Source organism: Drosophila willistoni (genome assembly GCF_018902025.1).
Source record: "Drosophila willistoni isolate 14030-0811.24 chromosome XL unlocalized genomic scaffold, UCI_dwil_1.1 Seg141, whole genome shotgun sequence".
In the NCBI taxonomy this organism is placed as follows: domain Eukaryota; kingdom Metazoa; phylum Arthropoda; class Insecta; order Diptera; family Drosophilidae; genus Drosophila; species Drosophila willistoni.
The window spans coordinates 12,060,314-12,085,837 of record NW_025814052.1 but is presented as its reverse complement, the minus strand read 5'-3'; the positions used below and the strand labels follow the sequence as shown (position 1 = coordinate 12,085,837).

Genomic DNA, 25,524 nt, shown 5'->3' with positions numbered 1-25,524 from the left:
TCGTTCCCTTTTTGATTTGCGTATTTAAAAAGAACTAGTTCATTTGCTTGAGTTTTAAAATAACCAATTAATTTGTACAAATTCGTTTCATTCATAATTAATTATATAGACTTTAAACATATTTGTTGTCGATCTATTAACTTTCTTTCATTGTATGTTAGCGTTTGAGTTTCTTAGCTAGTTCAAAACTTTGAGCTAGTTTCATTGCGGGAGAGAGAAAGAGAGAGAGAGAAAAGATAGTTTTGCCTGTTTGCCACGATTTGCGTTCGTTTTTTTCTCATTCGTTTGGCATCCAAAAGTTTTGCTTTTTTGGCGATTTTTCGACGAAACGCGCAGGACATGAAAGCGCATTCATGGCGTTGCCTGTTTGCTTAGAACAAGAGTCTATGCATGTGTGTATGTGTGTGTGTGTGTGTGTGTGTGCAGTGTATGAATGAATGTTTTCAGGAACTTCTCTCTAACAGCAGCCCCTCTAGAAAATGAATGAATAAAGTTAGTTAGACAAATTGCATTTCCCGAAAATATTATCCCAAACAAGTAATTGAAAATTTGTTGGTCTCGTATTTATGCGCTTCAACACCCCCCTCTAACACACACACACACCCTCCACCCCTCGCCATAGTCATCAGAAATTTACGTAAATGTGGTTAGACAAGTGACAAGCAGCTCATAGCAGGAAATAGCAAAAGGCTGACAGTTGCTTTGATTTGCTAAGGTTAATGCTAATACATTGACTTGCGGTTTAGATTTTAGCACATCAAATTGCATTTCCTCCACAGTTACAGGTAAGTTTATTACAATGAAGGGAAAGGATTAAGGGACTCTGAATTGTCTATCAAACATGGCGTTTGTGTAGCATACTTTTGTGGGCATCATTATTGTTAGTTTCCTCTAATTAATTGTACCAGCCATTAAGTAGAACCTTAACTCATCAATATAAAGCTTGACTAAAACGAAAACCCACAATTTCATTTCCACAATGCTAATCCATGGAACTAACTTATTCTTTTGATGAGTAAAAGAAGAGTTTGACTTTAATGAGATTATATCCTAGGAGGATATACAATTTGTAGGATTAAATTTAGTCAATTACTTTGCAGAAATTATTTTCCTCTTTTTAAATGCACTTGAGAAATCCGCATTGTTCTTTTTCAATCAAATGGACACAGTTCACACAATTTTTGTTAATTTTTAATCTAAATCAATCTGTTTTAGAATTTATCCTTTTTTTTCATAACTAGGTGGATTTTTGGTGCCCTTTTTGTTTTGGCGCCTGAGGCAAATACCTTACCCTCGCTATGGTACTGGGCAGTTATTAGCCTTGCTCTCTCTCTCTCTCTCTCACTCTCTTTTGCTCTCCCTCAAACTTACCACAAAATTAATTGAATTCAAAATTTACAAACACGCAATTTTGGCTTTGCTTTGGCATAGCAATGTTTCCAAATTATGTGGTATTCTGTGAAACCATTCCCTCCAACGCTTAACAACAACAAATTAACGTACTTTGTGTTTGTTCTTTCAAAAATAGTCAATTTTATTTCACATATAAAAAAAAATCCATATTTCGTTTGTTTTTTTTTTTCTGTTTTAATATAATTAATTTTTGTGTGACACTTACAAACTACAAACGATTTTGAGAAAAGATTTCACTGGAAAAGACTACAAAAAACAGGTGTGAAAAAGTTGAAAAGAAAAAAAGAGAAAACGCATTTATTCGAGGGGCAAGAGCTTAAAAAAATGGGCAGAAATCTTAAATTTTGGTGAGAGAAAACATTAAAGAAAGAAATCGTTAGAACACTCTTCTCTCTCTCTCTCTATCTCCATTACAGCTTGTTCTCTCTATCTTGGTATTAACTCTTCTTCTCTCATTTTCTCTCTTCTGCTGGTTCTGCTGGTTTGTTCACATTTTATTTGGAGGTTTCTTGAGTTTGTTCTTCTTCAGAACCGCCACCATTTATATAATTATCCTTGCCGGCAATTCCTGTGCCACCAGCATCACCCAACCATGGATAAACATTGGGGCATTCGCGGCATGTCTCCATATAGCGAGTATCTGTTAGATTCTGTTCGGGTATCTTGAAGGGCAGAGCACATGTTTGCCAAATATTACAGGGTTTGGGGGCCACAGCAATATTCTTGTCGCATTTCCATGATTCGATCGTGTTAACATCGCGCAATTCCTTTGGATCGGTTGTATATTGCAACATCTGGGTCACTGTCAAAATGTAGACGTCGGGCCTGTAAATGGAAATGAACTTTATTTAATCATGTCTTAGAATCTTCTAATCAATCGTTCTGATTGGCTATATATGCTCCGATCGTTAGTTAACCAAAAAATAAAAACTGAGTCTGAGTCTACTGAGTCTTAAAATGAAACAAATATTGAATACAATTCAAAAGCAGTTCATTAAAATGACATGGAATGCAACACATTTTGCATTGCCATTTGCTAGCACAATAAATTTTGTTTAATTAAAAATCTAAACAGTTTCAAATTGTTTCAATATATAGAGTCATACACTTCTGCGGCAGGTCCCCCCCCCCACCGCCCAACTACCACCAACTACCATCATCATGAGCACCACCAAACCAAAAAAAGATTCGCCCGTTCACAGGTGTCTGAGAGAAATAACAAACAAAAGCATCGGCAATGGCAACCAGAGCAAGCAGTTTAGAGGTACATACATACATACATATATACATATGTATGTAGGTACGACTAGAGCAAGTTGATGCAAAAGAAAACTTTACGGCACACAATACCCAAACTCAACCCGTCCAGAGAATGAGAGTTGGCTACGCATTTTCAAGCATCTCATCTGCAAACACTACTTGTTATATGCTGCCACTAGTAGTAGGTGCTGGAAACTGACTGGGTTCGAGTCTTCTTTCTCCACAACGACGCAATGTTGAAAGTCATTCACACTAATTAAAAACTTCGTACAATTGTGCGAGAAATAGTTTTGCAGCTGCTGCTGTTCACTTTGCAGCCATGTCCACACACAGACACACACACACACATACATAGGCAACCCCTTTTGACTTTTCTTTCCTATTTCTATTTCAATTTCAATTTCTATTCCTTTCCTTTTTGGTTCACACGTGTTGGCCAGGTCCGATCTTTATAGTTTGGCCACCAACTTTACTCTGACAGCTCAAAAATGTCTTCCTTTGTGTTTATGAGTATTAAAATTCACTCTCTCGCTTTCTCTCTCTCATTGGATTTTCTTTCTTCACTTGATGATATCGCTTTATATCTTTACAAAGAACTAGTTCACAAACGCCAAACATAATTGAATTCACAAATTCAGTTTCAGTTTATGGGATAATCTAAATTTTAACCCCTAATGGATGGATAAGGAGCACTATTGTTACCAATGACCTCTGCTCATCATCCATTCTCCATACAAGTCAAATGAGTTCCCCAAAGAACTGATGATGAGACGCTGCGATGCTCTGACAAAATGCGATTCTATCAGCATAACTTCATTACGGAAGTTTTTGTGCCCTTTTGCCACGCTTCGCTTTCGCTTGCTTGGCCATATTCCTGTTGGCCAGCTCTCCATCCAATCATCTCGTCCTCCTTGCGCCCATCCATCCAATCATTTCATGTTGTTTTTGTGCGTTTTAACATGGGTTTTTAGTTAGCCACGGCAAAACCCTATGTTGTTGCCCCACTTCCTTTTCCATGTCTCTTAATACCCTCTGCAAAACGGGTGTTGAAAGAGTATTTTCGACGAAGTAGTCCTTAGTAATCGAAGTCAAAATATGATGTAATCGAATTGCTGTCTTCTTTAATACTAGTGTTGCAAATCATTAGAGGTTTACCAACACTAGAAACAGAAAGGTGATCTACAAGGTATCTGAAAGTCGATAAACTAAGGTCGAATTTTTCGTTTTGTGTTTTTTTTTTTTTTGGCGTTTAACGGACGACCTGCCTGTTCAGCGAGCCTGTTCTTGGTCCTGGTCCTGGAGCAGGCCAGCCTGCACTGATATTTTTCAAAATGAAAGTTTAACAAAATTAAACTTTTCTCATTAAAACATGCGATTTTTTTCTCCTCTCGCTTTTACTGTTTCTTTCGTCGCTGACCGCAGTATCATCATTATTGGATGCCAGAAGGAGAGCAGGGCGGGCAGGGAGATGAGAGATGAGGAGGGATTGATTCTGTACACTGAGATTCCGAAGGTTTGGCGGTCCGTTGCCTTTTTGCCGGCTGAGCATGTGGTTGACTGACTAAGAGGCGGTTGGCGGGGTGGGCATGGGATTGGCATCAACCTGATGGCTCAACATATGGCCAATGCTGCCGCCAAGCAATTTTTATACCAATTGTCAATTTCTGTTTGCTCATTCTCCATCGCTCACATCCATCCAGCCAGCCGTCCATCCATCTCTCTCTATCACTGTCTTGCTTGCTCCTTTATTTTTGTTGGCTTCAGTTTGAGTTATTTTTTATTCTTTTTTTTAATTGAATATAAAACTTGCCAGCGGCAATCGGAAGTGCACTGCAGGAAATGCCAGCTGTGTGTGTGTGTGTGTGTGTGGTGTATGTATGGGTGAGGTGAAAGTTGGCTTTCAATTAAGAAAACACCAACAAACACAGAATAAAAATTGGAACAGTCAGAAAGAAGAAATAAATTTATGAAAAATTGAGAACCGTGCGCAGATAACAGAATTGGGTTGAACAGGACAAACAAACAACCAACCAAACAAACAAACAAGCACATAGAACAAATTGAAACTTTTCGGGTTTTTTGTTTGTTTGTTTGTTTGTTTGTATGTTGTTGTTGAAAATTTGATACGACTTAGTTTGAAACTGGCTCAAAGCTCTAAAGAAGATTAAAAAATATTGTTCAATATATTGTAATTATTAATGTTTATTGTCGTTTCTAACTTCTTGGCAATGCATTGAATTTGTTTTTATTCTTTGTTATCAGAATTTTAAATTGTTTCTCTCAACTAGTTTGATATTGTGATGAACGAAAAATCTCTCTCTTTTTGTTTGTTTGTAAATGCAATGGAAAAGTTAATCCATAATCATTTCTTCTGATAAACATTGAATAACATCATTTTCGAAATATATTTCGTTCTAACAGCTAACTAGTTTTTAATTATGGATTATAGATTTATTTTACTTACAATTCGAGAGCCCAGTCCAAGAATTTATGCAAACCATTCTCCAATGGTTTTGTTTGGAACCAATTTGTATGGAATGGCATCATATATGGGGCCTTATTCTGTTCATAGTAACGGGAGAAGTCCTCTTGCAGCCACTCCAGTACCTCATTCTCATCCAAATTATGCAATACACATTGATCCAGATACGGGCAATGTCCGCCCTCATAGCCCTCAACATAATGGGTATTCAATGGGACTTCCCAAACGCCGGGGAATGTACGGGATGGACATGTTCCGCTTTTGCATTCATGCGATATTTTATAGTCAAGTGTGTAGGGCCAAACGGGGACGGAAACTGGTGGCACTGTGATTGAGCTGTCATAGATGTAGTCAAAGTCTTCCAATACCTAAGAAGAGAAAGTGTAAAAAATGACATTAACGGATTAATTGCAAAATATTTATATATACAATGTAATCCCTATTCCAATAATTGAAAACTCATTCATCATTATCATTATTTTATTAGCTTTATGGTTCAATACAAAGGCAAATACCCACGCACTCACACACAGGGAGAGAGACTCTTAGCCATTGTGATTCTGTCACACACACACACACACATCAATGCACACATTTTAGCCCATTATACTGTGTAAACTGATCAGATATTGATATGATTTTAAATAGCTTTCAACAGCTAAACGGGTGATACGTCGTTTGCCGATGTCGTTGCCGCCGCCTAAAGGTTGCAAGTGGGTGAGCGAGAGAGAGAGAGAGAGGGCAAAATAGGGCATTGTGGGGCGAATGGAGGGAGGATTGGTGTTTGATATCCTTTGGTTTGGTTCAGAGTCATCGCACTTGAACCGTTAAATGTGTTGTGACATTGATGTCATGTCATGTCAAGTAGACATTTTCGCTTCTCTCTAGACATTTGCATATATGCATGTGTGTCAATGCCTCTTGTTCTCCCCCCCTCCCTCCCACTCTCTTTCAGTGTGTGCACGCACGTGTCGGGCCAGGGTTTAGGGTTGCCAAGGTTTTGTCAAACGCTATTTATACTGACTGTTGTCTCTGTGATTTCAATCGCCATACATTTGAAATGACACAAAAGGATTGGGTAAATTTGTTGACTACGTTTTCACATGCATCTTAAAGAGTTTCAGTTATTCAAGAAAGTTTTTCATTTTAAGCTCGTTAAAGAGTTTACGTTGTTTAGCCTAATGAACTTATGTTCATATATTGGCTGAAAAATATATATAAACTAATCACCTTTGTGGCATTTTTGGAAAGATACGGATTTGAAAACATTTAGCTAATGCCATTAAACAACTAACCACTAACTATTGTTGCGTGCAACAGTTTGTTGGGCATCTCACCTTGTATTGCGTGTTGCGTCCTGGCTTGAGGAATGGGGCACGCATACCAACCACATTGCTTACGGACACGTTGGAAAAGTGACGGAGAATTTCACGCATGCCAATCATTTCACCAACCCATTCCTCATAGCCCTTATCCTGAAGACCTTGCTGTTGTGAAATGCTTTCAGTGGCAATTTCATGGCCAGCATAAGCCAGATGCTGAATCTGTTGATAGTTGCTGAAATAAATGAGTTTGAAACATTATTAGTTAAAAATAATAGTTTAATATGCTAAATTCTACAATGATAAATTTTAAATCTAAATATAAATATGTGAACAAGGTAAAAATGTACATATATTGTTCTTCAAATTATATAAATTTTGTTACGTTTACTCCAGAAAATGTTAACAAATAATTTTCACACCTGATGCACAAATACAAAGATAGCCCCTCTCACTACAGCAAATACATCTGTGTGTGTGTACACTCATCCATAGCCATATTCTGTAGGGGTAGCTAAGAAACGCTTCAAATTCAAAACTAACTGATGGACATGATGATGATGATGATGAACATTCCCACATGCACACTTCAGGTATTTTTTGTGCCAATTAAAAAAATGCTACACAAAAACTGCAACTGCACATAACGAAACGAAACGAAACAAAACAAAACATGCAAAGTGAAACACAAGAGCTTGAGGAAACAACCAACCAGCAAATGATGATGATACGTACATATACATAGTTAAGCATTGTTTTGACAACTACGACTACGACTGAAGGAATGCCCTTGTTGGCTTTCGAATGGGGTATCTAAGAATAGCGACAATTATCCATGAAATAAAGTGAAATGAAACACGTTGCAGAACTACAATTAGACGGTACTGAAATGGTAACTTCTTTTTCTGCCACTAAGAAACTGATTTGAAATGAAATGATGGAATGAAAAAAAGCTATTTAAGTTTTGCTTGGCTATGCTTTTTACGAACGTAACATGTTTATTACCAATTAATAATAATTTGGAATACTGAAATGAAACATATACTAAATTTATTTGTACTACCCGATGAAAGTAAAGCAACCTTTTTGAAAAAAGAAGTGAAATAAAATAATGTAAACAAGTTCTCTCTCTCTCTTTCATTCTCTCTCCATCTCTGTCTGTCTTGGCAACAAAGGAAATTTTGTTTCAACAAAAGCTGATAAAAAATAAGTTAAAAACTTTACTCCTAAAAGTATGCAACACCCAGAAATGAGCCAGTTATGCAAAAGTCTAAGGCGACAGGCATAATTGTAGATTTCTGTGTGTGTGTGTGTGTGTGTGTGTAATAAAATTTCTTACAATAGAAAAAAAGCAAGGACATAAAGGAAGCAAAACTAAAGAGAGAGAGGGGAGTGGAATGGCAAGAAGTAGGAAATTTTCTGCGAACAAATAATGCATAGTTTTTTGGGTTCCAAAAACGACATGCAAAAAGGAAATGTAAAAACATGGAAATAAAATTATAAAAGCCAAACAAAAAAAAGAAGCAAAATATAAACTAAACAAAATAAAAATGTAAACTTTTCATGTATATTTATTAAACATTTCTGCCTCACTGTATTTATGTGTGTGTGTGTGTGTATATGTTGTGGGCAAACAAAATGCGCAAATATTTCGCAATGAAATTACGCCCTAAAGTCAAAACTTTATTTTCTTGTTTTTTTTTTTTTTTAGCCCCGGAAAAATAATAATGAATGCTACTGCTGCTGACGCACTTTTCCAACACACCGACCGTAGGCAGATGCGCGCAGCAACTCTCTCTCTCTTTCCCTCATTCTGTGTCTCACTCGCCCACACATATGCCACACCCCATGCATATGCAGCTGGCGCCCTCTTTCCCCGAGGGTTACCTACCAACCGTCCTACCTACCTACCTACCTATGTATATAGCTGGCTACATCTAGTGCCAACTACTCACTCCTCACTCCCGGACGCAAGCCCTTTTCCCTTTTGCAAAACTATCTCTGACATCGTCAAAAAGTTCATGCAAAAATGTGGAAATGTGAAAAGTTGTTGAAAAGCTGTTGGGACCCCGTTCTTCCCTTCGATACCCTCTGCCTAACAATCTCACTTTCTTCTCCTCCTTCTCCTTTCTTCCTCTTCCTTTGTGCATGTGGTTGTCCATGTGTGTGTGTGTGTCTATGTGTGTGAGGTAGATTTATTGCATGACATTTCAATTGTTAGACAAACAGCTGGACCAAGAAGCAGAAGCACCAGCAGCAGCAGCAGCAACTGAGTTGCACTTGCATAAAGCCAAGGCCAAAAGACAAAAAAAGAATACCTTCACATCAAGGCGGCAACGGTCGAACAAAACAGTGTTGCCAAAACTTTTGAAAAATTCGAAATTTTCAAAATTGTTTATACAATGTATTTTGTAAGCTTACAACGAGTGATGTGCATGGAGGCCAGAACTTAACATAGCTACAAATGCAGTGCAAAAAACAGGCACAATAACAATCGTTCCATGGTGAGGGGAACAATGGAATGAAACTAAGGGAATAACCAATCGAAATGTCTTGACAACCCTGGCTTAGGAAACATATTAGGCAAAAGGGCTAGAGAGATGAGTGTTGCCCATCATCTAAGTTTTTGCTTTCTTTCGTTTGTTCTCTGTATTCTCTGCTTCTTATTCTTGTCCTCGGACAAATGTCAGCAGCAATTAACACTGCCAAGCCAGGCAAAAGATGGGCCTCAAAAACATAACTGACAAAACAGGGTCATAAGGTTGTCTCCCTTTCGCATACACAGACATATTTGATGAATTTCCTTTTGGCCTTGTCGCGAGTGTGCCTACCGCTCTGTCCCTCCTCTCCCCAACAAGAGACAATAAAACAAAAACAGAAAGCGAAAAGAAAAGGAAATGCTGCAATTCATTTCTGGCCTTATTCCTGTTCCTGTCTCGTTTTTGCTGCCGCTGCTTTGGCCATTGTTTAAGTCACGCCCACTTGGTAGTAAAGAGTGGCAGATTTTTATTGCCCAAAACCCATTTACCAAGGATTACAAAACCAAAAAAAAAAAAGGAAAAAAATAAATCTAACTAAACCATTTTGAAAGCAATTCCTCAAACCCAGTCATAAGATACTTTAAAAGAAATCTTTTATAATTAAAAGAATTAAAAATAATCATTTGTTTAACATTTGATTTAATGTAAACTAATCACAATTTTTAAAGACTTTCGAATACTCTTTAAAAAGAAATTGTGTTCCAATTTGGGGTTGTGTTCCTTGTGACTGGTTTTAGCTTTGTAAACTTTTTGGTACACACAGACACACACACACACATATACATACATACGTACAATCTTTCGTACAAATATTCGTCTTCTGACACACACACACGCACACCCCTATAGACTTGGCCCCCCACCTCACACACTTAAGTGGTTTGGCCTCTGTTCGTTTTGGCTCTGCTAACAAGTTCAATTTGCATTTAAAAAGGAAGAAACACATGTAATCTCAACGATTAGAAATGTTCACCCGTAAACCTCCTCCCTGAAGTGCTACCAGAAAACACACACACTACCTACACACACTCACTAACACAGGCACGTTTCTTTCACAGTGAATAAATGCACAAAAAAATTACAATTACAATTTTTCTTCAGTTTTTGACTTGAATTTCCTCCATTTTTTGTTCCTCTGTTTTTTAAAGCTCTTAAGTTTTGTGGACGCTCCAAAAATAAAGTTTGGCAACACACAAACTCATTCACATAAGCACACACATACATCCTAATATACGTATGTGTGTAGGTACATATATATAAAAATGAGAGAAATAAAAAAAGCGGATTAGTTTATAACTCAGAAGAAGAAAAAAAATATACATATAAAAAAGCTTTGGCTTAGGTGCAGTTTACTTGGTTGTTTTTGTTAGGGAAAATGAAAAAGAAAAAAGGAAAATTACCAGGTACGAGTGTATGGTAAAAAAAAGAGGGAATTTGCATGTAGAATGTGCTCCCATAAGTATGCTATAATCACTTGTTTTGCCATTAATTTCATTTGCTTTGTGTCAAATGACAGAAAACAAAAAGATTAAAATGTTGAGAATTTGAGAAGTTGAACAATTTGAAACTTATCTCGACCATCATCTCGAGATAATGTAAGTTAAGCTAAGTAAGTATAATTATTTCATCAATAATTTGAAAACGAATTCGTTCTCATATTCGAGATCAAAGTTAAATTGTTGGATCGCCAAGAAGTGAAATGAAGGAGTGGAGTAAAGTTGGTAACTAGTAGGAAATGGAAATCTGTTGGCTTTTACGCATCGTAACAAAAAATCCATACACACACACACACACATGCACATAAAACTCTCACATACTCTAGCTTTGCTTGGTGCGCCTAAAAGTATGCAATGCTTTTCCTTCTCGCTCTCACTCTCTCTCTCTCTTTTAGCTGGCAGCAATTTCTTTTAATGTGCTTTTAAAAGCCAAATCTACAGGTTCTTCTTTGTTGTTGTTGGCTATTGCTGCTATTGCTGATGATGATGTTGTTGTTGTTGTTTTTGTTGCTGCTGCTGTTTCTGATGTTGCTTGCATCGTCGACCAGTTTAGATTTTTCCTTAGAAATGAGCTTTTTGTTTTTATTATGCCTTGCACCAAAAACTAACTTAATTTGCATGGGAGGACGATGTAGGACACATATGTACATCTATATATATGTATATATGTGTGTGTGTGTGTCTATGTGTCATGACCAAGCCTAACGAGCTTGCCTCTGACTTTGGTAAAAGGCATAAAAACAACAATTCTTCTGTACCCTTCTACTTATTCCTTTCCCCCAATCTCTTCCAATTCCTTTATATTTTTTTTAATAAAATTCTTCGACAAGACTAAACGAAACAAGAAGAAAAACCAAAAAATCAGAAAAAAAAACGTATGCAAAGGAGCAGGTCGATTGGTATAACCGGTTGGTTGTTTTTTCGTTTTCACACGGGTATGGGAAAAGGGATGACAAAATTATGGCCAACTAACTTGCTGACTTACCCATACCCACTTACCCCTTTGGCATCCGTTTTGTGGATTCTGGTTCTGGTCGTTGGGTTCTTGGCCATGATCATCGTTATTATCAACACCAGTTAAGCCATAACAGTCAACCAAACTGATGGCCAACACATACAGAGAGAGAGAGAAAAAGCGACAGAGAGTGACATGCCAAAGGCATGGGGGTTGAATTGTGGGTGTGGCAGTGATTACAAGAATGACTAATAAAAGCAGACAACTAAAAAAAAGAAGAAGAACTACACACACACACACACGTACACACACTTGAAAGGTGGGAGCGAGGTAGAGAAAAAACTAGTAAAAAAAACAAGGTCTAGTGCAGAATACTTGAAAATTTTGTCGAGAGCTTCTATGGCAGCTATATACAATACATATAAATATGGATATATGTATGCAGTTAGTCAGGCTGTTTAGGCATTCCGGTTATTTGAACATCCTTGACAATTTTTCACTTTTAAAGTGATGCTGATCTTTTAACTTTAGATTCTTCTCTTTGCTACTGGCAGAGTTAATAACTAACTCAACAGAAAATGTATTCTATAGTCAGAGCTTTGTGATCAGAACAAAAACTAAAGTCGACTGAAGAAAGATTAAGATTAAGTTGCTTACATTAAAAGAAAAAACCACAACTCTTTGATATACTTTTCCAAATCTATTTAGTGAAATGGTAATAAACGAAATAGACTCATACAACATTGAGTCTAAAAATAAACTACACATAGGATAAAAATTTGTATTTAAATATTTATGAATAATTGGTTTGCATTTAGAACTAGTTCATTTAATAAAAGGTCTTCTAGATATCCAATATACTCTGAAAACTCTTTGCCACCCACACGAACAAATACCAAAAAGAAAGGAGGAACAAGGACAGGAAGGAGAGAGAGAGAGCGAGAGAGATGGTCGAGGAGAAAGAGAAGCAGTCACCTGCAAGAGCTGTTAAAGTGTCGTTGGGTTGTTGTCATAGTCATTGTCAACGTTGTCGTTATCTTTATTTCACATCAACGACATTGTCATCATCAGCATCAGCATCAGTATCATCACATCTCACAGTAGTAGTATGCACTATGTTGGTCCATGTTCTGGACCTCAAGGCCCCCTCCTATCCTATCATCATCATCATCTTTATCGTAGCCGACAACATGAGGCTATAGCAACAATTTACAGCAAAAGAGAAAGCAAGACAAAACCAAAGCAAAGGAAAAAAAATAGCTGAAAGAATGAAAATAGAAAAAGAAATTGCTACCTCTTTCCATATTCCCATAGGACTTTGTCTATGTAGTTGCGGCTGGCAATTAACCCTATGTACATATAGGGTGCAATTCCAGGGGAATGTGAGATGGCAAAAGTAAATTTGCCTATAGTGAGAAATCTAGAAATTTGTTATTTCGATTCAACATTAACGTGGCGTATACGTAATGTGGGCACATATCATTTACCCTATAAAAGCTAAAGGGAAACGGAACAGTTTAAGCAAATTAAAGTGAAATATGCATAAATGACAGTAGAGAAAGTTCTACTTTCTGAGAGTTAGAGTGAAGGAGAGCATTTACTTTTAGTTTTATCTCTTCTTCTTATTCGCGCAGGCAAACTTTTAAAGTTGCAACGTGGCTGGCGGCTGGCAGCCAACAGCCAGCAGCCAGCGGATGGCGGATGGCGAATGGTGAATGGTGGATGGCGTATGCCGGCGAACTGGCAACTGGCGGCTGGCGGCTGGCATCATCGTTGGCAGACAGCTGCTCAAAAGTTGTTCAGGTCATTTAAAAAGTTTTTTTTCAAGGCAACAACATGACTCTCTAGGTACAGACCAGAAGAAGTGTGCATGTAAAGATGGTTGACCGAATGCGAGGGGTGAGAGAAGGTAGCCCTGCCGCATTAACATCAACATCAGCATCAACATCAACATCAACAGCGGTTTCGAGACGCGACGCGTCTCTTCGTTTCGCGTCAAGGCTGTTAGGCATAGAAAATTTTCATATTTTATAAGTATTTGCCTAAGCAGCTGTCCTGTCCTGTCCTGTCCTGTCCGGCCCTGTTCTGCGTCCTTGCGGCGTTCTTTGTGCAGGTCTTCAACCTATTTTGAACCCACCACCAGAACCTCAATTCAAGGTAGAATATATATGTATGTATATAAAAGCGAGAGTTGCGGCGAGAGTAAGTTCACTGGGTGTACAGTGGCAATAAAAGTGAAAACTCATTTCAAGACTTATAAATAACCCATTTCAAAGGCAAGAAATCTCTAGAAATCGATCTTGCCAACCCATAAACCGTAGCTATAATTATAATTCGCAAATGACAAAAATTGCTCCCAAAAGTATGCAACAAACAGTTTAAACATCCGCTTTTATATAAAAACAAAAATCCTCAAATCATACAATTTCTAGTAGACAATTTTTAAGTTACAAGGCATACGAAAAGCTATTAATTTGTTGCTAACAGCCTTTTGCATATTTTAAGTTCCGCCAATTTACAGTTCTAGATCCGACAATAATAGATTCAGATTTCACGAAACTTAAATCCGTAATGGAACCTTAGATTCCAATCATATTATTCACTTTTAGAATGTTAATATCAAAAACGTTTGCTATATTGCTTTCCCTTTACCAACTGACCCAAATTGATATGACAAAATGTATGAATTGTCCCATTGTCGGCAACTTATTATCATATATGGGCAAAGGACAAGCCTAAGACCATGTCACAGCATGGTGAGTTTGTCAGGTGGTTTTTTTGGGCAGGGGTTAGGCATAGGTTTTTAGGTTTAGCCACCGTTTTTGCTGGCTGCTGCTGCTGCTCAGCGATATTAATATCAACTTTTTTGGCTTTGTTTTTTTTTTTTGTTTTTTACTTTGAGTTTCGTTGTTGTTCTTGGTTGTGGTGTGTGTGTGTGTGTGGGCGCGTGTGTTGAGCCCGCAGCTACTTAGAATTTTGAACATCAAAGTTGTGTTTAGCCGCTAACAAGTAGCGACAAGGTTGTTAAACAGATTTTCATCTTGGTTTAGATTTTTTTTGCTTTCATTTTTGCTCTTTTCTTTTGGCAAATTGGCAAAAGCAATGGCAAAGTTCCATTTTTGAAATTCGCCTTGTCGTTTCGATACACAGGAACCAAAGAGGGAGCGATGGAGAAGAAGTTGGGTCAATGGGCACATGTTAAACACATGGTTAATGAAATGCAATCAACACTGATTTGGCCTGCTGCTGTGCTGCCCTTTGGTGGTAAATGTGTTGGCCTTCAATTTTGGCTTTGCGGGGGCTTAGTTTAACTGCATTTGAAGTGCTGGTCGTTTTATTGATTACATTATAAATGCCACGCCTAATCGACGACATATGACATGTCGCCCAAAATAGACCCAAAATAGCTAAATCCAGGAGGAGAAGTGAGTATTAGCATTATAACATTAGCCTTAAACTCTCTCTCTCTCTCTCTCTCTCTCTCTTTTTCTATCTCTGTCACACTCCCCCGATTACTTGGAGAGTGGCTCTTAAGGATTTGCATATTTATTGCATAAAATATGCAATAAGGAAATGATTTTGATTTTGATTGTGTGATTGCAATTGCACACGGTGATTATATTTAATGTCATTTGCAATGCTAATGGCTTCGACAATGAGCATCAGTACGATGGCCTTTAAGTATAAATTCACACCTGCATATGGCACATATTCAAAGATATTCTAGTTAAAAACTTCAATCTACTTACCTAATACTCTCCCTCTCCATCTCTCTCTTTCTCTCTCTCTCTCTATTTACCTGGACAAGTTTAAATGCAAATGAAAATTAAATTGCCCATATACAAACTTAAATACGATAATTTAATCTGTTGTGTTGGACACAGTATATAGCTAATTTGTTAAGTATATTGAGGCTATATATATTTCTAAGATCTGCAGGGAATAGTGTCCCCGGTTTGTCTCTATTTAAAGTTGTTTTTGGGTTCGTAGGTTTGTTGAAATTGAGATTCGAGCTTGTTTTTTCTTTTACAGGGTATTTGGTCATTATGTTTTGTTTTGCCTTTGTTAAACATCTGTGTATGCAAACACTTGACTGAGTTTCTCATTTTCTCAATCTGCTTCTTGCATTTCTACTTCACAACTCTCTCTCTCTCTCTCTCTCATTCGCCAAACAATGCGGCAGAATGAAGGAAAACTATTTAAAATAAATAATTGCACAGTTAAACCAGATGCTGCGCTCAACAATAAGTTTTCGGAATGAATCTTTCGACTGGGCAGCTGGGCCAAGTATGGCCAGGTGAGTGAGCGACCAATATGAAGAATGGGAGTGAATCTTAATGAGCGGAGTGAAAGAGAAGTAGTTTTGCATTCTCAACAATTCTGTTTTATTATCCTTGTGTGTGTTTTTTTTCGTTCTATCATTGTTTTAGTGCAACGCGAATTCAATTCTTCCATGAAAAAACTTGAGATAGAGAGTTCAGAAGTGCGTAATAGAGACCAGAAGGCGCTTCCGGTTATGTGCACTACTCATGTTTATTCATATTAACTGTCAGTCTAATAACCCCTTAGCCTTTGTTGCCTTTGTCTTGCCAAAGATTTTTGTGGTAATTGAAGTTGCCTCCGTTTTTCCCCATCATTTTTTGTGTTTTACTATATTGTTAACAAGTAAAATTAAAACGTAAATGTTTGAAATTAGATTTCGGCTAACTTCCCTTCCACTGAAAGAAAGGCGCTTTTGTTTAGTTCTCTCTTTCTGTCTGTCTATCTGTGTTTGTGTGTGTGTGTCTATGTGTGTGTGTGTGTGTGTGGGCGAGTGTGTGTGTGTTCACTGAGGTGTTGCCTAGTTTTCGGCTTGTTAGTTAGTTAAAAGTTTTTGCGTGCAATTAAAATGCTGCGCAAAAAGTTTGCTCTTCTAACATTGTTCTTATACAGTTTTTTTTTTTTTTTTATTATTATTGCTGTTGCACCCTTTCCATTTGGAGTGTATTTACTTTGACCACAAGTTTCTAGAGAGCAAAACCTCATTGACTACTTATGCAGAATACTTGATACTATTTTTGAACTCGCATTTTATAGTTAATCCTTAATTTGGATTATGATTTTGTCTAATTTGTTTTACATCTTTCTGTTAGCTTTTAAAAAGTTTCACTACTTCCAAAATCAAATTTCTTTTTAACAGAACAATTTTGCTATAGACCTTCCTACCTTCCTATCAAAGTCGACAACATTGTTAAATAAAGATTCAAAATCTGAAGAAAAAATAGCGAAAGGATCAGTGCAAATACATAACACAAATTCTATCTTATTATCAGAAGATTAATATAAATTGTTCAATTGTGAGAGTTTTTTTTAAAGCTTTTTTGGTCTAATTTAACAACTAGTTTCATTTGGCTTTTTAATTTTTTTAATTTTATAGGGTGTAAAAGAATTTAGCAGCATGGCTTAAGTTTCGTTTTATGTGTGTGTGTGTGTGTGTGTGTTTTTGGTTCTTTGTGTTGCTCAACTTTTTCTTTTCGTTTTTGCCAGTTTGCCAAAGCCAAATACAAATGAACAGCATTGTCTTTAGTTTCTCTCTCTTTCTCTTTCTGTTTGGCCCTCGTTTTTGGTCTTAGTTGCCATCTCGCTCTCTTAGAGTGAGCCAAGTTAGCCTGCAGTCACTAAAAGTGTACAAAGTCCTGTGGCAATTGTCTGATTGTTTTCTTAGCCGCAGCCGCAGCAGCTTCAACAGAAGAAAGTTCGTTATCAGTGACATTTTGGCGTATAAATAGCAAACTCCTTAGTTTTTGGCGAATATCTTACGTCTCCCTTTCTCTCTCTGTTTCATTTTGGGCTTTGAGTCAGCAGTTAACTCTTCTACGTGCTGGTCATAACAATTTTCGAGCGAAAGTAAAATGTCTTTTCTAAGCAACTGGGCTAACAATAAAGAAGAATTAGTTAGAAAATTTTGAATAAAATTAGTTACAAGCATTGCCATTTATATTGTAATGAATCTAAAGCTAATACAAATAAACTTCATAAACAATTTAGAGTCTAAAGAATATCTCATTGTTTATTCTTTATTGATAGAATTAGCCTTTAGCTATATTTATATTCCTGACCAATCAATTCACACCAAAGGAACTTTTGAAAAAATTTTATTAAACATTACAGACTACTATTTTCAATAAGTCAATTGACTTTAGTTCTATCTTCAGTATCCTGGCACTATAATGTCTAATTTATTGACTTTTACTTGGTTGAATATCACGTAAATCTACCGCCAATGTCATTCATAAATGCCACAGAAGGCCATAAAGACAAAAGAAGACGGGGAAAAGGAAAAGAATAACGAAAGAACCCAAAAAACATAAAAACCGAAACAAAAAACTAGACCCTGACAAAAACTAATTGCCTCAGCGGCCGTAAACTAAAAGCATGAACGAAGAAGAAAAAATTATGTATCAGAATATCGACTTTGGTTTATCCTGTACAAGTTAGTTGCTTTAGTTTAGTAAAGGATCTTAACTAGGTGAATTGCCAAGAGAATTTGGAATCCCTAAACACATCGCAAAGTTTTGAATGTGGAATAAATGAGTTGATTTTTTTGATTTGATTTCAAAACATTTTGTTTCGGTCTTTCTTTTTCATAGATTATTGGTTGGTAATTTGCAAAATTGATAAATTCTTTTGCTAGTTTGCAAACATTTTGGTAATTTGAGCATACCCAGTTCTTAGGTAGATGTGTGTGTGTGTGTGTGTGTTGAGGGGTTATACAGGGTATTCAGCAGGAGTAAAGTGAAAATATTGTATTCGTTTCCATACTTTGCGGCAGTAACTTGGCAGCAGCCACACTAGATCTCCTCACTCACTCTCTTGTTGCCTCATCTCTGTGCATGCCAAATCAAAATCATCAGCAAAGAAAAATCTTAACAAAATAAGCTAAAGCTGAAGCTGGAGCTGGAGAGTTGTGAAGCGCATTAAATCATTTCCGCACTAAAGAGCAGCCTACAGTGAGAGACGGGGAGAGAGACGAGGTAAGAGGGTAGCCATGTGAAGGCGGCAGCAAACGTCGTCAGAGGTTCTTGTGGCAAGTTGCAGTTTACCACTATTTATGGATACGTGCGGCATGGAAAGGGGTAGACAACAGGGGAGAAAAATGAAAAGTGTGTCTCTCTCTCTTACGTACTTATTTATCTTCAAGGCAAAAGCATAAAAATGATTTGCCCAAAAAAAAAGTCTACATACAACAGAGCACTTGGTCTGCATTTCTTTCTCTCTCTCTCTCTCTCTCTCACTCTTTTGCACATATATTAGGGCATTCATGTGTGTGTTTGTGTGTGTGTGCGTGCATGTGTAACATATTCAGGCAATTACTGCTATTCAGCGCATTTCAATTCAACTTGAAAACTGTCTCCACTATCCCTTCTATACCACCCCATCATCACCCTCAAACCCTACCTATTCGCCTCATTCCCACTCATCATCATCATCATCAGCACATTGGCCACCCATTGCCCACCACCTCTTTTGGAAAGTGGAAGAAAGCTTTTAAACTTCACTCAGGATTTTTGCCATTCACGGGCTCTGTTCGCAAATTTTTTGACTGTTGCCGCTCACTTAGTTCTTGTTGCTCACTTGTTGTTCTCTTTCTTTTCGAAAAAGATTTTTCACATTTTTCTCGGTTTTTTTTTTCATTTCTTCCCATCGGCTTTCCCATTTTCCCCCTTTAGTTTGCTGCACAATGGGCATGTAAATAGAAAATAAATATATAATCTAACAATATTTTTCTATGTAGTATTTCGTTAGTTTCTTTTTCATTACTTTTAAGTCGATCTGGTTATTAACCAAATTTATTATTTATTGCTATTTTTCCTTTCTAAGTGCTTATAATTCGCAACTAGTTTTAGCGGTGCAACAATCTGTTCTGTCCTTTTTTGCCTTTTCACTAAGTGTACCTAAATCTATATTTTCTAGTATTTCAGTCATCCTTTGTATGTCTCTATCTTCTAGACCCACTGTTTCTCTTTCTCCTGAACATCATGATAGAAATGCAGTTGCCGTTGTGACGTTCCGTTGCCACTGTCTATATCTACGACTACCGCTTTATATTCTTTTGCATTTGCTGTATGTTTTTTTTTTGTTTGTTGCATCATCATCATCTTTATCACCAACATCATTATCATCATCACAAGCAGCATCTTCTTTACTTTGTTGTGTCTTTTGGTGTGTGTGTGTGTGTGTGTGTTATGTGGATGTGTCGTTTTTATAAGTCTGTCAAAATGTGTAGTTCATATATATTTTTGGCGAAAATTCATTTTGCAGTTGACATAACTTTGTCAGCCCCAATTTATCAACAACAATTAGTAGAGCAGCTCACAGAGTACAGTACGAAGACTAGAGTTCACTTGACTGACGTATGGCAAGTGTGTATGTATATATGTATACATATATGTACATATATATTTATATGTATAAAGAGGAGAAGGATTGGTTTCTGGGCCAAGTATGTGACAAGTATTTTGCACAAAAACTTTGTCTGCCATTTTGTGCCCCCAACAAACAGACTTCACTTGACTTTCTGGCCATAAAGTTGAAGAGTAGTCGAAACTGCACTACTTTCTGACGATAATGATGATGATGATGATAATGAGCAAGACGTTCAAACTACCACCATTACCACCCAAACGGGAGCAGCACACACACACATGGCGTATGCGTAATATTATATTGTACTTTGTTGTATGGTAGAGAAAGCAATGTTCCTCTACTACTTTTCATTGTCTGTGCTATCTGTTGTATATTCATCTCTGACATCTTATTTCAACCTTAATTCCATTTATCATTTCGGCTTACCTGTATTCATGGGACATGAAGAAAGTTCCACGTATTAAACATCCATTGGGATTCTTGCGTTTGCCATTGAAAATTTTCTGATAATGATCATAGTTATTCAAATTAACAGCTCCATCGAATGTTAGCATTATAATTTGAGGAATCTACAAAAAAAACAAAAAAACAAAAGAAAAATAATGCATGAAAAAAGGGACAAATTAATAAATGTATACCTTATTTGAGTTAAAATAGTTGCAGTTTGAATAAAAACCTCTAACACATTTTGTAGGAAAGTTTTTTCTAGTTTTTTCCATTAAGACTTCAAACAAAGTTGGCCTTAAAAGTACCCATAAATGAGTCAATGAAAGGGGAACTAAACTAAATAAAGTGACTTTGAGTTTCGAAAATAAATAGTAAAAACCAAAAACCTCCTAATTATATACAAGTGATATGATTGTATACTCTTTCATACCCTGTAAATGTAGTCGGCCAGAGGGTATACCCATTTCGATTATCACGTTCATATTTTTACAAGATGTATTAAAAAAAAAAAGAATTAAATTTCTCTAAAAAAGATCTTGTAAACATGGCAGATTATGTTTTAAGATTTGCTTGGCCAAAAAGTTAGCTATCAAATTACTAATAAATTAACGCCTTTTACTGGATTTTGTTTTCCACTTGCTTATTTCTCAAATTTGAAAAGTATGAGAAACATTTTTTGGCAGTTCGTTTTTATTTACTTAAGTGCGGACTTAATCGGGCTTAATGGGGCTAAAGAAGTAACCAGTTAAGTTTTTTGAAATTGAAAAATCTTGAATGCAGATTACAGAATCTTGAGCTTAATTTGAAGCAAGGTGGTTTGTTTTTTCCTAAAGGGCAACACAAAGATGTAGCTTTGACTTGAGTTGTGTGGCATATTTTTTTTTTAGTCTAGTTTGCTACTACGCTTCTACCCCTATGTCTCTCTGTCTCCCTCTCTGCTGTGCTTAGCGACGCCTTGCTGTGGTATGTATGTATATGCACCCAATTAGAGGAACGGCGACCTCAAAATCATCGGGGCATGCGAATGGCATTGGAAGCCGCAGCCGCAGTTGCTGCTGCAGAGAGGCAGCTTTAATTGAAGGTTTAGGCATTTTGCGTTTGTTTTACTCTCTGGCTCTAAACTAAATGGCAGGCGGAGTGTCTACGTTGCGCCTGGTTGCGCTTTTGAACCACCGCCCACTTGCAGTGACGTGCCCTCCTAGCCCCCCTCCCGCTGGCTCATGCCGCTCACCTTAGTCTACTTTGCGAGTTGAGCTGAAATTGCAACTTGAGTATTTAACATAATTAGTGGGCATGTGGGTAACCGGGATGTTGGGAATTTTACGCCATGGTGGATCAAAAACTAAACTTTACCTCCTCCTGCCCGCCCCCACCTCCTTTACAACAACAAACTGAAACCAAATTATTTTCAAATGATGCCACGGTGACTATCAATAACGCAAAAGTGAAGTAAAAGTAAAATGAAATGCGCCAAACGCAATTCCATTACAAAAATTGCCACCCAAAAGCGAAAAAAAAAAAACAAGAAAAGCAATAGAGGGAAGAAAATGGAATCTCTGAAACCGAATAAAGCAACGCCAAACGATGCGATGCAATGCGATGAAGCAAAGTTGCTAAAAAGGAACTGCTACAGCAGTGCTGTGGCTCTTGCAACACTTTAAGTGCTGCAATTCCATAATAAAAGACTGCCACGAAAAGAAATGATGGCCCATAAAAAAAAGTATACACGACAACGGGTAGAGGCACAGGGCGAGAGGCAAGAGAATGTGGTGCAAGAGATCTGCAGGACCTGCAAGCAGACTCCTTCTATACCCTACTATTTTAGGTCAAGTATATTTCGCGGATTATTCAGGAATTTGACTTTTTGAGATTGAAAAATTTTGCAATGCTTTTGCTCCTTCAAATCGGAAGCTTTTGCTTGATTTATAAAATGAGTTGGCAATTGTCAGCGATAAAATTTAGAGGATCATTTTGAAAGAGAGACAGAGAGAGGTTATTTCATTTTCAATTTAAACTTGTTTTTGTACCAAATTGTACAGAAAAGGGTTATTTAAAAAAATCTCTAAAAATATGATAATTTCAAAGATAATGCAAACCATTGCATATCGTCTGCATTCCCCGATTGTCATAACAGTTGGTCAATAGGTAGATGAAGAGTGGTGAGAGGAGGGCGAACTGTGAGCGGTGTGAGAAGAAAATGCATTTCGTGCTGAGCTGGTCATAAAGGCGTGCGGCACGAGTCCTGGTTCTGCCCTGGCCGCACTTAACGCTCATTGTAGGGATACATAAAAAGGATTATTGTACAAATTCAATATTAATGTTAAAAAAGGTGGTGTCGGTGGTGCTGATGTTGGTGGGAGTGGTGGTAATGGTGGTGTCCATGGCAAAAAGGAAAACCAAATCGAATCGTATCGAAGCTGAGCTGGCTAAATTATGCAGAGGCGTGAAACACTCGAAGAGCATCGAACGGCGGTCAAACTTAAGTGCGGCCAGCTTAGATAGCTAGAACAACGACAACAACGTCGAATGATGTGGATGATGGCCATGATGATGGTTAGGATGGCCATCAGGATGCCGCTGAAAGGTTGCATTTCGAATTGAAATTTGCGTTTGCGATTTGACAGGGTTTTTTTTATCTCTCTCTTTATTGCATTTTCTTCTTATTGAAAAGGCATATTTCAATAGAGAAAAAGAAAAACGCTTTTCAGGGTAAAAAATATGTTGAGAAGTGCGAACCAATTGAAGAAAGAGAAAAATAGAGCGGTTAGGGTGAAGCAATGCGCCAGCTTTGAATTATGATAGAGTAGAAATATTATTGCAAATATAATGAATAGTGTCGTGGGTTAGTGGAAAAAGAAAAAAAAAAAAGGAAACTAGAAAACCAACTAAAAAAGACAAGCCAAAGCAGCGAAACGCAGTTGATAAAAATGATGGGATAAAGAGCTAAAAGAAAAAACCCAAGGGAAATCATTTCCACTTTGCCTGATACTGTCATCTTTAGGCCACCGATAAAATAACTATGTCATTTATCTTTAAAGATTGTATAAATCGAATCGTTTGTTAAGCAAAAGTATATAATATAATTAAACTGATTAGGCTAGAAAGAGTAGAATTAGGTCAAGAATTAGATGATACATCGAGGTAGATAAAAATTGAAACTATTTCTCACTTGCATGTGCACTTTACTCTATTAAGCAAATATGACAGACTAACTGTCAGACCTGTTAAAGAGTATTAGCCCATCTGAAAAGTTGCTGAAAACGTTTTAGTCGAAGGAAATTTGCATAGCTTCACTGCTTCTCTTCAAGAGGTAGTTCATTGATTGATTGAGTGAATGATTGCCGGCTGGCTGAATGGCTAGCAGCCATTGAGAAAACTTTCTTGTTGACACTTTTGCACAATTTCAATTTTGCATTGTGATTTCGCATTCTTAGTATATACTTTTTTTGGTGGCCGGATATTGGCCGCCAAATGGTGCGAAATGGATAATCGTTAGATGCGAACAGTTTTAAGGGTGCTCACCCCCCTCCCAACCATCTATCCCCTTCCCCTTGTGGGCCATTACAATGCGAAGAACTCGTTTTCCATTTAGGCAAACAATTGAAGCAAGTATTGCTAGATCAAAGAAAAGTTTCTGGTATGTACAAATTAACTGCTTGTTTGCGGTTAATTGAGATGATATTAATTATAATTATGTTCACACACACCCACTTACACGCACACACACACACACAATAGCATAAGCGCAGCGAAATTGAAATTGTTTTGGGTGGCTGTTTTGCGTTGTACAAAGAGAAGGGTCGTCTTTTGGTAGGATTGTGGAACGAAACACATGTAAGCGCTAATAACACTTAAACAGGCTCCACCACACATACATTTATACAAATATGCACACACACTTACACATATTAATACATGCAAGTACACTCTGAAAATATTTCCACACAACAAAGGGAAACCATTTAACATTTTAGATTAGAAGAACCTTAAATGGAAACCAATTAGGGAACCTCAAAGTACATATTTAAAAATTGTATTGAATATATTTCTGATATTCGATTCGAAAACAGTTTTTATCATTTGATCAATAATTTGGAATATAATAGTTTCTAAAGTTAAAACAAAACAGAAAATGTGATTAATATGATGAAAAGTTTTAATGAAACATAAATTTCAAATAAATTCTTGAAAATATTTAGCGAAATTATTATCAAATCATTAATGGAGTTTGTCTTTCGCCAAGTGTATGTACATATATTGTGTATACAATACATACATACATATATGTATATGTATATGTAGGTACAGTTATAGCTGGCAGGAAAAACGGATAACGGGACAGAGAGACACACATTTCAATTTCGAAATTAAGTGGCTCACTTGGCCCTATTTGTGTGTTTGCCTTTGCCAATGTCTGCGTATGATTGTGTGTGCGAGAGGGAGAGGAGGTACATACATATGTGTGTGTGTGTTTGCATTTGGCGTTTTGTTTTTGGTTTTGTTGTGTGTTTTTATGCTGAAATCGGCCGACATTATGCGACGCTATGCCGCCACATAAACTTCCGCTTTGCTTTTCGCTACCCACACATTTCGTATTTATCGCTTTTCGTTTTTGTTTTAGTTTCTATACCCCCTGCGCCCCGCCACCGCCGCCTCTCTTACTTATTAGCCATAGTGCCAACTAAGGGTATACATAGATACCTTCCGATTGATTTTGCAGCTAATGAAGTTATATTCATTACATGTCATGCTTCACATTCTTTTGGAAAAAATTTATTTGAGTAAATGTTGAGATATTTGATTAGTTGAATATAATACATATATTGGCAAATTCTTTCTCAAAACGTAAGCATTTTAAATTGGTTTTCTAATAAACGATTACAACATGATGCCAGTTAAATATTGAACAAAAGTTAGGAAAACTTTTGAAAATAGAAGCAGCCCCAAAAACTACTTGAAATTATTGAAATTATATTAAAAATGCATTTTAAATTTGAAAACGATATTATGGGAAAAGATATTCAGAAGGGTATTTATGCTATGACCATGAGCTATAGTCCTCATACACACACACACACAGACAATCATCCACCCACTTACACACACCTATTTGTTTTTGTATGTTTTATTATTATGCATGCGAAAACCACAACTAATGTGCACTTCAAACGGCCTGTCAATTCGGTCGGAGGGAGAAATATGG

General features: G+C 37.0%; 1 protein-coding gene across 1 annotated transcript in view; it reads right to left on the bottom strand.

Moving 5' to 3' along the window:
• Nucleotides 1-1,683: 1,683 nt before the first annotated feature.
• LOC6641212 (chitin deacetylase 1) overlaps nt 1,684-25,524 on the bottom strand; it is a 41,073-nt gene continuing 17,232 nt past the window's right edge. The window contains exons 5-8 of the mRNA XM_002064156.4: nt 20,301-20,443; nt 6,493-6,712; nt 5,138-5,523; nt 1,684-2,238 (exon numbers count right to left, since the gene is read on the bottom strand). Of these exons, the coding sequence (XP_002064192.1) occupies nt 1,908-2,238; nt 5,138-5,523; nt 6,493-6,712; nt 20,301-20,443 (1,080 nt within the window). The 3' untranslated portion in view covers nt 1,684-1,907. The remainder of the gene's footprint in view (nt 2,239-5,137; nt 5,524-6,492; nt 6,713-20,300; nt 20,444-25,524) is intronic.